Source organism: Cygnus atratus, chromosome Z (assembly GCF_013377495.2).
Source record: "Cygnus atratus isolate AKBS03 ecotype Queensland, Australia chromosome Z, CAtr_DNAZoo_HiC_assembly, whole genome shotgun sequence".
Taxonomy (NCBI): Eukaryota; Metazoa; Chordata; class Aves; order Anseriformes; family Anatidae; genus Cygnus; species Cygnus atratus.
In genome coordinates this window covers 77,950,194-77,962,755 of record NC_066396.1, presented here as the reverse complement: position 1 = coordinate 77,962,755, position 12,562 = coordinate 77,950,194, and the positions used below count along the sequence as shown (strand labels likewise).

At 39.6% G+C, this 12,562-nt stretch overlaps 1 protein-coding gene across 4 annotated transcripts in view; it reads right to left on the bottom strand.

Annotated features, from left to right (window-relative positions):
• Positions 1-12,562, bottom strand: part of VCAN (versican) — a 114,149-nt gene that overhangs the window by 8,120 nt on the left and 93,467 nt on the right. For all 4 annotated transcript variants that reach the window (XM_035563207.2, XM_050716475.1, XM_050716476.1 and 1 more), the window contains one exon: positions 11,991-12,073. In XM_035563207.2, the coding sequence (XP_035419100.1) occupies positions 11,991-12,073 (83 nt within the window). The remainder of the gene's footprint in view (positions 1-11,990; positions 12,074-12,562) is intronic.

Here is a 12,562-nt window from a genome sequence, read left to right as displayed (position 1 = left end):
GGATCTGTTGTGAGTGGACCTCCTGCAACACCTGGTACAAAAAAATAACCAACAAAACTAACTAAAGAAAGTTCTGCTTATACCTCCTGATATCTCCTGGGCCGGTGAGAAGGACAATGGGAGGTAAGGGATGTGCCCATGCGCAGTGTGTATTACTGTAATTTAGAGTGCTCCCTTTTGCAAAAGGATATGTTGGAAGTGCTGCCTCACCTCAGGTCTAGTGACTTGGCACAGCCGAGCTGGTCTGGGAATGTGCCGAGGCCATGTGAGATGCCTACTGCCGGCTAAGGCAGGGTGCATGCACACACCAAACGCTTAGGCTTACCCGTGTTATGGCCCCATGTACTCATCCCATCTCCTCTACTTGCAGGTGGACACGGTCACCCCTCACCTTCACCCCTCACAACTCACCGTCAGCCCTACTGAAAGGTAGAATCTGCTCCTTCAAGAATATGCCAAGACATATGGACACAAGGAAAAAGCTGTGAAAACAGCCAGGTTAATGGTAGAAAAGTTTGATCAGTGATGCCCTGACAGCAAAGGAAAGACCTGAACAAACCTTTCGGCTCTGTCTTGTGGAACTGCTGCTGCAGAGAGCTGTAAGCTTCTGCAGGGGTCAGTGTGTGGGAACCAGGACGCTTCGTGGCAGCTGGGGGCGTGCGAGCTGAAGGTGCTCAGCAGCTTGCCAGCTCGCACCCGAACCACACAGACTCCATATATTTGTGCTCGCCTTGCCATAATAGGCCCAAAATTTGTCTGCTTTGTTGGCAGGGCTGCAGCGTAACGGTAAGGGATTATATCTGAGCTGTGTGGTTTACTCAAGAAAGTGTGATATCCTCCAGTATGACATGCTGTTACCTCATATCTGATATCATCATTGCATGAGTTTGTTTTGGCTAAATACCTCTGATTTCACTTGGTTTCAGAGCCAGAATTGCTTAGCAGAGGAAGTTCCAGACTGCTGAATTGCTTTCTTAGGTCCCCACCCAGCTCTTCTGTAGTTTTTCAGTTCCTTATTTAGCCCCGATAACATAATAATGATACTCACAGTTTGAGTGGAATAAGTTGCTACAAAAATATACTAATATTTTGCTTTCTTCTTACAGATGACATTTTTGCATGACCATGAGCTTGACTCTGTTTTCCACTTAAACTACTGTAAACCAGGGGTGACTGCACTATGTCCAGTAAAACTACATCAGCAGAAAAGTAATGGGAAAGAACCAAATCCCATGTTACATACTGCACTGTACTGTTTGTTTTTAGAGATAATTCCTTACAATCTCTCATACAAGGCCTGTGAGGTGTACAGACACCCCTCCCCTTGCAAAAAGAAGTATCTTAAACATTCAATTCATAAATCTCCTGTTGGAAAACACCGCTCAAAATAACCTAAATAAGATGCCATTCTTTAAGTGGCTACGTCATTTAAGTTCCTTGTATTTCAATGCAATTACTGTCTTTTAGAACAGTTATATTGTACCCCAAAAAATAATAATAATAATAAAAAAAAATTAATTTCATTCCTTGGCAACGTGTACCATTTGGGTTTGTTCATTTTTTAAGATCATGTCCAAAACAGACCAGCCATGTTCACAGAGGAGCCAAAGCTCCCTGGCATCGTTCCAGCCACCCTGCTACTACCTTCTATCTTCAGAGAAACTGCTGCTGTCTTAGCACACCAGCGAAGCCACGCTAAGCAGCGCTGTGTTTGAATTGATAAAGTCCAAGGCATCCTTTTGCCAACAGTCATGCTTCAATCAACACCCTTACCGCTAGCTTTAGCTGTATCATTCATAAGGTATGATTTAGGGTCCTGAAAACCTAAAGAGATTCAAACGCTAAGTTCATACATGGAAGAAAGACTACAAAAGGAAGAAAGGTACTCAGCAGAAACACTTATATTGGGTGATCCAAGGGAGGGACCTAAACATTTTTACTGCCCTGGCTAATGCTAAAGTGATGTTCTGTGGGACATTACCATGACATGTGTGAAGTTCTCCCCCAGATTAAAATGAAAAGCACTTCCAGACTATAGGACATGTAGGCTTATAGTGAGCTTCATAGAAGGTCTAGCCCTTTTCCTCCAGCTGTGAAGCATGTCTTGCTGGGGAGGCTGCAGGACGCCGACACTGCTGCACCAGGCTCTTGGCAAAGCCCTCAGCGTCCATAAAGGCAGCACACTTGCTTCATGTTATCAAAAAAATCTGTGTTTTGGTGTGATCAGGTAGCTGCAGGAAATGGCCTTGGCAACAAGATTTTGATATCTGTACATTCATTTGGTCCTTTGGGAACCACACGCTGTTGTGTCTTGCCATCATTTCATGCCAAAGACAGGAGCTCCCACTGTACTCTTTTGCCTGTTAAGAAAATCTTTCTTGTACAGTCTTTTGGTGAAACTGAAGCCCACGCTAACACATTGGACTTAGTTGTTCTAGCTTCCTCTGCTGAAGAGTACTGAAAACTTTCCTGTAGAAAGAGGGCAGAAGGTCCATGGGCTGGAGCCACAGCTGAGGCAGGGGACCAACTCCTCAGGCTTCCCAAGTGGCAGCAGACAACGCACCTGGCTGACTGATTCCCAGCCTGGGGAACAGCGGCTATGTATTTTCTTGCTTCATGGGAGGACCTTGGATCTGATGGTTACAAAAGTCCACAAAGATGCTTTTATAATAAAAATTCCACTTTTTTTTCTTTCTTTTTTTTTTTCCCCTTATATGGGACTGAATTAAATCACAGCCTTAATCTGCCAGTTAGGTGGCAGAATGACAGTCCAGAAATTAAATCCAAGAAAGCCAGAATTACAGCAAGAGCTGTAAAGTGGCCGATTTTATTAGCTGGTCACTATTTTTGTCATTCAGATGGCTGGTAATTAAACTGAATGAGCAGAGCCTTCCTGTCACAAACAAGATCCTACCTTGTGGGAGATTTGTTATTTAAATTTTCAGATAACCAGCCTTACTTGAGGGACTCATTTCCTTTTTAATGTGTAATCCATTCAGCTCTTTCAGATGTTTGCCCTGACAAGGTGAATCTAGGAGTGGGCAGTATCTCAGCTTTGTGACATGCACTTAGATATTTCAGCAGTCCTTTATCTCCAAAGGGCACACCAAGTGGCTGAAATCAATAGTAGGCTTGGCATTCCAGAATAGCCAACAAACACCATGTTTAACCGAGAACAGCTACTGATGCAAACAAAATGTTACTGCTTGACCTCATTATTGTGCAAAGGCTAATAATCTTTTCTACAAAACTAAAGCTAGGAAACAGTTTACTTGGAATACATCTCCTATTTAGATTTGTAGGGTTAATGCCTTTCCAGCAGGGAAAATAAAGCATGTTTTCAGCATGTCGAAATGAGTTTAAAGTATAAACCTGCCTTGGCACTTTTTGGCACTTATAATTTCCACTATGATTTGTATTCTATTTCCTTCTGTCTGCTTCCCCATCTGATTGCTTCTAAATTCAAGATTAATGTAGCAAATAAAAAAAAAAAAAAAAACAACTCAAGAACAAAAAAAAATAACACACAAATAAAGATGCAGGGACTCAGCTGACAGGATGCTCTCTGTGCCATGTCATCTTAAAGTGAAGCACTAGTTTCTGTCTCATATTTTATCACTAAATTAGTGTAAGCCACCACTGCAAAACGTGTTGGCTGCTATCCTCATTTTTTCCCATAATTTTGCTATGGAACAGGAATACATTTTTTTTTTTTTTTCGCAATAGCATGCATATTCTTAAAAAACAAATCTTTATCAGGACAGTCTAGTGAACAAGTCCATCACTGGGGAGGTTCTCTTATAGTTTGATTGCTTAACTAAAAACTACATCTTGCTTTTCGAGATGTACTAACTGGCTATTGCCCATGGTTTTAGTTTGGCTGAACTACCACAAGATAGATCAGCACAAGGGTACAATGAGAATAAGGATCAGCTCAGAATGTTTGTGGCTTATTTTGTTAGACAGCACTGAAACTGTTACTTGAGACAATCATGGGAAGTTTGAAAGGGATTGTATTTCCTTTTGGTAGAAATAAAATCAAACAGATTGCTGAGAAGATTTGGCAATGAATAAAATACTTACATTAACTTCACCTAGTATTTAAATACATTTATATATTGAGAAAGACAAGAAACTACCTTACAGCATAGGCTCTGTCTCACTTAATTTCACCCCAAATATCTGCAAAAGATCTTCTGTTTAATTTTATGAATGGGAGTAGTTTGGCAGAACTCACCAAAAGTATTTGTGAGATTAAAAATTCCAGTCAGTGAGTGCTTAAGCACATGCCTTGCATTAAAGACATGGATGGTACCCAAAACTCTATAGGGTAGATCCCATGCATACTTCAGGCTCATGCTAAAATAAAAGCTAAATGTGTTGGCAAATCTTTGCTGGGAGAAATTTGAGTCGATTGGAAGACAACTGCTATGTCTAAACTTGCCTATGGGTACAAAAAATATCACGTGCCGCAATCCCAATATTCTTAATACAGAGATCACAGTAGAATGACTTCCCTCAAGCCCCTAATCTGGGCTTTTTGTTCACGGGATTTGGGAAAGAGGCAGGATTTGGATCAGACAGGCACCCAAAATTGGCTCCCCTTTGCAGAGTCACACAGGGAGAAAGAAGGAGCTTTGAACTAGAAATGAAATAAGTAAAAATCACCAGCTGATGTAGCAGTAATAATAATAAAAAAAAATCAACCTTTTTTTTGGGGGGGGGGGCAGGGGAGGGGATTGTTATGGAGGAGATGACTAGCTTTTTGACTTTTTTTTTAAACAGTACCCCAATGTAACAAGTTTTCCACGAAAAGCACAAGCTGGCAGGCATGGCATGAAACTCCCACTAGATGGCAGTGTCTACTCACTACTGAGTCCAGAAGCTAACTAAGTAGCTCTAAAATCACAATTCTTCAGAAAAGATCTTTCTCTTATTAACTCCTTAAAAGCTAACTGAAGCCAATGGACAGCACCCCGATAACTTTGACCTGCTTGATCTGCTGTGCACCAACTCCTCTTAGGGTAGTGACTTTTATCACGGTTCACACGCTCTAGAGTTTAATTTTCTGGGTATATTGTATGTTTTAGTCTTCCAGAAGTTCCCTTAGTATGGAGAATGAACAATGAGTGGCACGGGGAGCTGGTGAAATTCTCTTGCTAATGGGCAGGTGTCTTACCGTGGAAGAAAAGTGTGGTAGGGTGTTAAATGGCATAATACATGTTTTCTGGGAGTCACACCAGCTTAATTATATATTATCAATGTGATGCAAATTGTGTAGTGTGTGACTTACTCCTTTTGTGCACAACTTCCAGGAGAGTCACTGAAAAAAGAAAATCCTCCGCTTTGTCATTTATTTCAACAGTTATTGCAGGCTTGAAGCTGTCCAAGAGCTTTAGCCCAGGGCCAGTTGTAATGAGGCTCTGAAGAAACCGCTGGCCCCCTTGGTAAAAGTAAGATAAAAAAAACGCTTTGTCCAAGAGGCCCTTCCTTCAGCCTACAACAGTCTGAACTAAAAACATACCTGTCATTAATAACATTATATAGTTCTCCCCCAGTTAAATGCAGGTCAAATGAGCATCTTAAAAAGAGTCTCTAATGACTGACTGCAGCACAAAATCAAAACATTTGGTAGATTTAAAATCTCCTTCTACAGGGATCCTGTGGGACATTGGCACAATGAGCTTTTTGTTTGCAGCTGACTACAGTACTTTTTAGTTTGTTTGCTTTATTTAACCCTCGGAGGTAGGCTACCTCCCTACAAAACCCCATGCCTTTTGAAGGGCTTTGTGTTCAATATCGTTACTCTTTCTGCAAGGGGTGCAGTTACAGATTTGCTCAGGTCAGACCATTCTGATTCACTGACCAATAAAGGGAGGAAAAGAGAGGGCTTTGTTTTCTCCAGAATTAAACTTGGGTTTGGTTTTGCTTTGGTTTTTATGCCGCTACCTAGAACTGACAACCTGAGGGCCAGCACTGAGAACACACGGCGTAATGCTGCTGTGCTGAAGGGAAGAAAAACTAACATGGAGTCTCTGGACAGTTTTAAAAGTGGCAATATGGCCCATTACTCTCCTAGCTGGCAGCACTCTCCCAGTGACAATCTGGCCACAGACACTAGCCAGCTCCTTATTACGGCACTAATCTTATGTAATGGGAGTGAGCTCACTGCCCTACAAAGCACTAATTATCAACAGCATTTTCCGAAGGATATGAATAACTCCCCTTGTGAGACAGAGGCCCAAGGCACAACCCCAAGTAGCTATATGCGCTTAATCCATAACATGAATAGCTCCAAAGGACTCCTTTACAGCTGTGCCTACTCACAACGGCCCTTAACAGAGAAACGCCAGCAGCCCAAACACAATGGAGAAGCTGCCAAAAGCAACACCAGATTTCTTCTATTTGGATGGGTGTGCTTTACAGCTGTAAAAGTTACTATTCACAGAGCTAAGTGAATTATTTAAATTCAATTTCCCTAAGATACCTTCAAATGTCACATTGTATTCACACTGTCTTTGATCAAGCCAATTATTAAACGTCTCCAATGACAGTGTAAATTTTGTTATTTTGTAGTTTGTATTACATCAAATTTAAGATATACAAAGACCCAAGTAGGCATGGACAAATCTTTCTTTTTATACAGTTGTATTACTATTTGGGCTGTCTTTTACTCCTGTACCACTTTGATTTTACCAAACTTATTTGCCTTTATTTTTTCAAGAATTTTATAACATAAGTGAAATGAAGATTGTCTATGAACCATTGTAAAAGAGTTATTCACTATCCCAGAAATTCAGGAGAAAAATCTACAGAAAAATGCAAGAATAATTTTGATTCTGTATTTTTTTATTATTATTATTGTTATTATTGTTATGTTATTGTTATTGTTATTATTATTTGTAAACAAGCTCTTATTTGTAGCTGTTTTGATTTGCTTGTAAAATATGAAGCAGAGGAAAACTAAGACTTTCCCATACCAAGTATCAGTGGGACAGCCCCACAATCACACTGTAATAGAAGGAAAGCAGATCAAAAAAATGTGCTTTTAAAAATGTTGTATTATTTCTTTCTGCCTCTTCCATCTGTCAGTGCAATGAAATGCATATACCTCAAATGTGTTGAGCAGATATTTGCCTGATTTTGAGGATGCAATGAAAAACGAAGCTCTAGGAGTGCTGGGGTGCTGTGAGCACTCTGAGCTCACTTCAGTGCCTTTGTCTTTGAGATTAACCATCTGGAAATTAGGGTCTAGGCAGATGAGCCAAAATTTGCAGGCTACAAATCCCCTGCCTCTAGCCCACATGATCTCATGTGTGGCCGATGCTACAGGTCCAGGCATGTGGCAGTGGCCACTAACTTATACTTCTCACCACAGTGAGAGGTGAACTTGCACCACAAGCCTGGGTCTCCGTTTCATGAAAGAGCATTCTCTTTTTGTGTTGCACTCACGAAAGAGCAATCAGCTCTTTTCCCTTGATAGGAAATGGGAACACTGGAAACACTGCCTAAGTGTTTTTCATGTGGCCCATCAGCTCCAGAAGACAAATCCACCTCTCCCAACCACCGGAAATGCCGGAAAGCTCTTTCTTTTCCAAAACAAAAGAAGCAAGAACACATTGTAGATGAGAAAAAGTGCTTCCTGCCATACAGCTACAGTACAACAAATCAGAACAAATTGGATTCATACAGGTGGCCAGCAATACTTTCCAGTGTTAGTGAAATTACATCTCATTTTGGTTTACATATTGGACTAGGTGCCCTAAGCTTAGCCAAGGAGCTCCACAGCTTTTGCCCTGACCATATCCAAGAAGCTCCCACTTTGTCTTTAAAGGGAATTTGCAATAAACAGACAATCCAACAAATAAAAAGGAGGACAAATATAATGTCTGGCCCATAAAAATCTGTATAATGAAATATCAGTTACATGGAAAGCAATCTGTTTAAGTGAAAGTAGTACCTGGACTGCCAGCTGAACTTTAGGGCACCAAAGGTATGACCTAACTACTTTAATCATGTTATTTTGCAGTTTTCAAGACCAGTACATGTTTGGGATACAGGGGGTACAGCATGATGAAAAAGTAAAGCTTAGCAGGAAGTGCTGAGACTATCTAGACAGCCCAATATGCTGCACAAGGTTATGACATCTTGCCTGAAAAGCAGGAAACTGCTGAGCAGGTTTACCTTGAGAACTACTTTACTATTAAGACCTAAAACCTGTCAAAATCCCCTAAAAGCACACAGATAACTATGCATCACACAGTTCAGTGAGGTAGATGTAAAGGTCTCTTTACACACTGTTTGCAGGAACAGAACCTCACAATACTACAAACTAAAACCATGCCTGTTTCTACTTCATAAAGATATTTTTCCTTGTCCTAAGAGTTTGTTAAAGAAAACATTTTGATGTTTTCAGCATTTAATTTTGAACATATATTCAAACATAGTCAATCTACAATACAGGCATGGAAAAATGTCATGTGGACCAAAAAATAAAAAAGAAAATGTGTTTTGAACATTATTACTTGCTTTCTCACTCAATTTGGTTGTACTTGTTTTGTTATTCAAGAAATGAACATTTTCCTTGGGTAACTCTGAGAATTAGACCATTTCTTCCAAAATTTGGTTATTGGCATTATTTTTCCAAGTCACATAAATTCTGGTTGATTTATGAAAAATAAACACAAGGAGAAATGGGCTTTTTTGACTGCTGACTTTTTTGACAGTCACTATTTTCTATGGGGGATCACCAAGAATGTCAAGATACCAAAAGTGGCTGACAATAGACAGTCCACTATTAGGCACCTAAATAATTGCCCCTTTTTTCAATACAACTGTGAATCTGCCCAGGGTAATCTAGGTTTAGCTTAGGCTTCCCAGTTAGAACCCTAATTTTATATGCTCACACTTTAAAAGTCTTGGTCATATTCTCCCTACACAACCTTAACAAATCCCCTGTCCCACTGAAGTGGCATGATCTGATCTCACAGAAAACTGAAAGGCCCTTGCTTATTTGATTGGCAAAACTGATATCCATTGATTGGTCAGGGAGGGGAAATTTCCACAACTGCATCTGAGATTCTAACCCTTCTCACATTACTAGACCAATGACAAAGATGAATTTATCACCTTCTCCAGCCCCATCACTGCAGCTTTTTAACACTCATCTCATGTGAACAGACAAGAAGGCTGTGCAGAAAAAAAAAAACACAACAACTGTATTTTGGGAGCCTATGGAAGTGAGGCAGCACAAGATTTATGTCATTGCTGCATATGACCATGAAGACCACAAAAATAGCTGAGGTGGATATGTGTATTCAGGAGCACACTGTAACTGGAAACAATGTGCAGTGCACTTGGATGTATGTTTGTTGTTTTTCACTAAGGAACTCATGTAGGTGTTTTTGTTTGACTATCATATTTAATGGTGGCTGACATTTAGTTTCAGTTTAAAAATTCTGGAAAAACTCTCGGCTTGGTTTTGAGCTGAAAATGCCACAAAGAGGACTGATTTTCTTCCATCAGACTCATTGGTTGAAATACCTATCAGGTGCAAAAAAAAAAAAAAAAAAAGAAAAAGTCGCCTGATCACTTTTCCAGAAATTGCTAATAAAATACATGCCAACACCTAGCAGAAGAGTTCTTTTCAACATACTGACTATTTGAGTTGTGGGCTTCTTATGTCCATGGAAAACATGTACTAGAGTAATCCAGACCTTATCCCATATTGTCCAATGGTAAAGCCTGTGGCTCAGGGACTTCTGATTCCAGTTCTACGTTTGTGTCTCCTTTTATTCGGTTCAGGAAAAAAAAAAACCTCACGTGAGAGAGAAGTCACAACTTTTACGTGTAAACACTGGTTATCACAGCTATTTAATCTGGGTCAGCTGCAGCATGGGGACAATAATTTCATCATTCATTCATGATGTGTCTTGCTGCTGCTGCTATTCATGTGCTTTTTCTTTTAAATCTACAGAGCATCACAACCTTTTTTTAAACCAAAAGCTTATGAAATCATATAAGCATGATTTTCAGATTAAACCAAGCTGTTGTCAGAAAACTATCAAGATAAAGATGAATGAATGTATATCACTTTTATATGCACTGTCCACCTGAAAGTTGGTGTGACTTTTCTGATATTGATAGTATCTCCAACTGAAAGTATCTCTTATATCAGGGGGATCCTCAGCACACTTGATGAATTTCCTACTACACCAGAATTGTTGAATAGAATTCTAGATAGACAAGAGTCTCTTGGAGAGGAGCTGGGCAACAAAGACAAAAAAAGCTGATGCACCCTGATATGTAGAACACCAGAAGGTTGTTTAGATTTTGATATGTGCAACAGCTGTCTCTCTACTCATAAATTTATTTTAGAACCTGAGGATGTATGAAATAATGCTTATTTTCATTATTGTAAATTACATTGACACATTTAACACTATCATAACTGCTTTTCATCTGCAGATGCATAAATGATGTACATTTTTCAACTACATGGTATTCAAATTCATTGGAATTTAACGACACCATCAGGGAACTAAATTTGATGCTTACAGTTGATTTTTTCATTATTTCTATTTATTACCTGAGGTGTAATGAATCACCACCACTAGAGGATAGTGTCATCAAAGTTAAACCATCCTCAGAGAGTGCCTGTTTCAGACAGTGAGGTGCGAGATGCCATGTAAAAGACAGAGAATGAAATAATCCAGAATGAGTGAAGCTCAAGGCCATGACCCATCTTGTGCTCCCAAAATACAAGAGAGGCAAGAGAAAGTGATGAAAAGAAACTCCTTCCTTATATCCTGCAAGACTCTGTGGCTCCAAGCACAAATGGGTACAAACATGAATTAAGTTGTTTTCACCACAGAACTACGGAGCAGTCAATTGGGCAACAAACACTTTCATCTTCTTTCATTTTCTCCCCATTCTGTCACCTCCTACACATGGTAATTTCCCAAGAAATGGCTCATTTATAAGTTATTTTAAAGGACTTTAAACCTATGGCTATTTACACAAAAATGTAGTAAGTGAAGCCTGCTTTGATCCAGGTGTCTTTCTACAGAAGTTGTAGTCACATAGTATGCAGCAATGATCACTACCTGCATGTGTGAGCATGTGCACATGTGTATCCTGTAGTCCAGATGCTTTCTCCTTTAAGAAGAATTCACAACTGGGGAGGAAAATAATAAGCATAACTGCTTTTTTATATATATAGTGCTATTCAGTGGGTGTTAAACAGCAATAAATCATCTGTCCCTTCTACAGAAGTGCCTGTTTTGAATTGGAAAGACTGTCATCATTTCCTGTATCAAGCAGCTATTGGATTTAGGTCTGCTAAAGGTGGACAGAGAGTGTTTTTCCTCTCCTTCTGCTGATTTTAAGGCTGCTAAATGTGGACAGACAGTATTTTCCCTCTCCTTCTGCTGTTTTAAGGCAACAGGAGGTATTTACAGCAACTTAAAACTTTATGGACAGATTATTGGTTGCAGGCCTCCTGAACCACCTAAGAATGACTGCTTCTCCATCCCGGCTGTCAAACTGCCACACCGACTACAACAGCTCCCAAAAAGACCTGAAAGGCTTCTTCATGCACTCAAAAAGACCCAGCCAATGCAAGGGCTCATATGCCATATCTTCATCTGAAAAAATGCATTCTGCTCTATATAGGTAAGGAATCATCTTAGAGCTGAAAAGCAAAACCAGTTGCAGCAGTGACCCTTAAGTAATAGTTTCAGACTTTCTGAGTTTTTCTCTTTAGAAACATTAGGAGGTCCCACATATAAAATAATAAGAACTAAAATTAAGATTTTAGAACTACATCACAAATAGAAATTATCCTGAAACAAGGCAGTATCCTGGCTGTTCGCTTGGATGCATATTTAGTGACTGCATGTTTTCATGCAGCTTCCCTCAGTTCTGGTGGGAAATTGATAAGACACCACAAAAAGAAAGGAGTGGATGATTTCATTTCAAAGGCATCTTACCAGTGGGCTACCATCAGTCCAGCGGAAGTCACGCTCAAACATCTTGTCATTGAGGCCAATCCACTGGTAGTCATGCCCAATATCTAATGGGAAAGGAACCAGAAGGATTTTTTTTTAACTTTCCCATAAATGGGAGAGATTTCATCAAAGAAAAGAAAAAGAATTTGCACAGAATGAATCAGACATCCTGTTCTTAAGATTCTTCTACTCCCTATGCAAACAACTATTTACAGGCTGTTTTTCAGCATTTTATTTTAACTTGGATGTCTATAAAAATGGAGATTCTTATCTAACTGTTTTAAACTATTATACCTATATGCCTACTATCTCCTGACTGCATCCCCCCCAAAGAAAACAGATGAGTTTCCTATCTGGGCACAAATCAGAAAGAAAGAAAAAAAAAAAAGGACAGAAAGAAAAAAAAAAAAAGGCAAATATTTTTTGGCATAGGACATAAGACTAGTTCACTTCCCCCCAAAATGAAACATTTTCTATGTAACAAGTCATAGTTTAATAGAGATTAAGGATCTTGCACTTAAAGCCAAAGTGAACACCAAGAAAACAAAGTACAT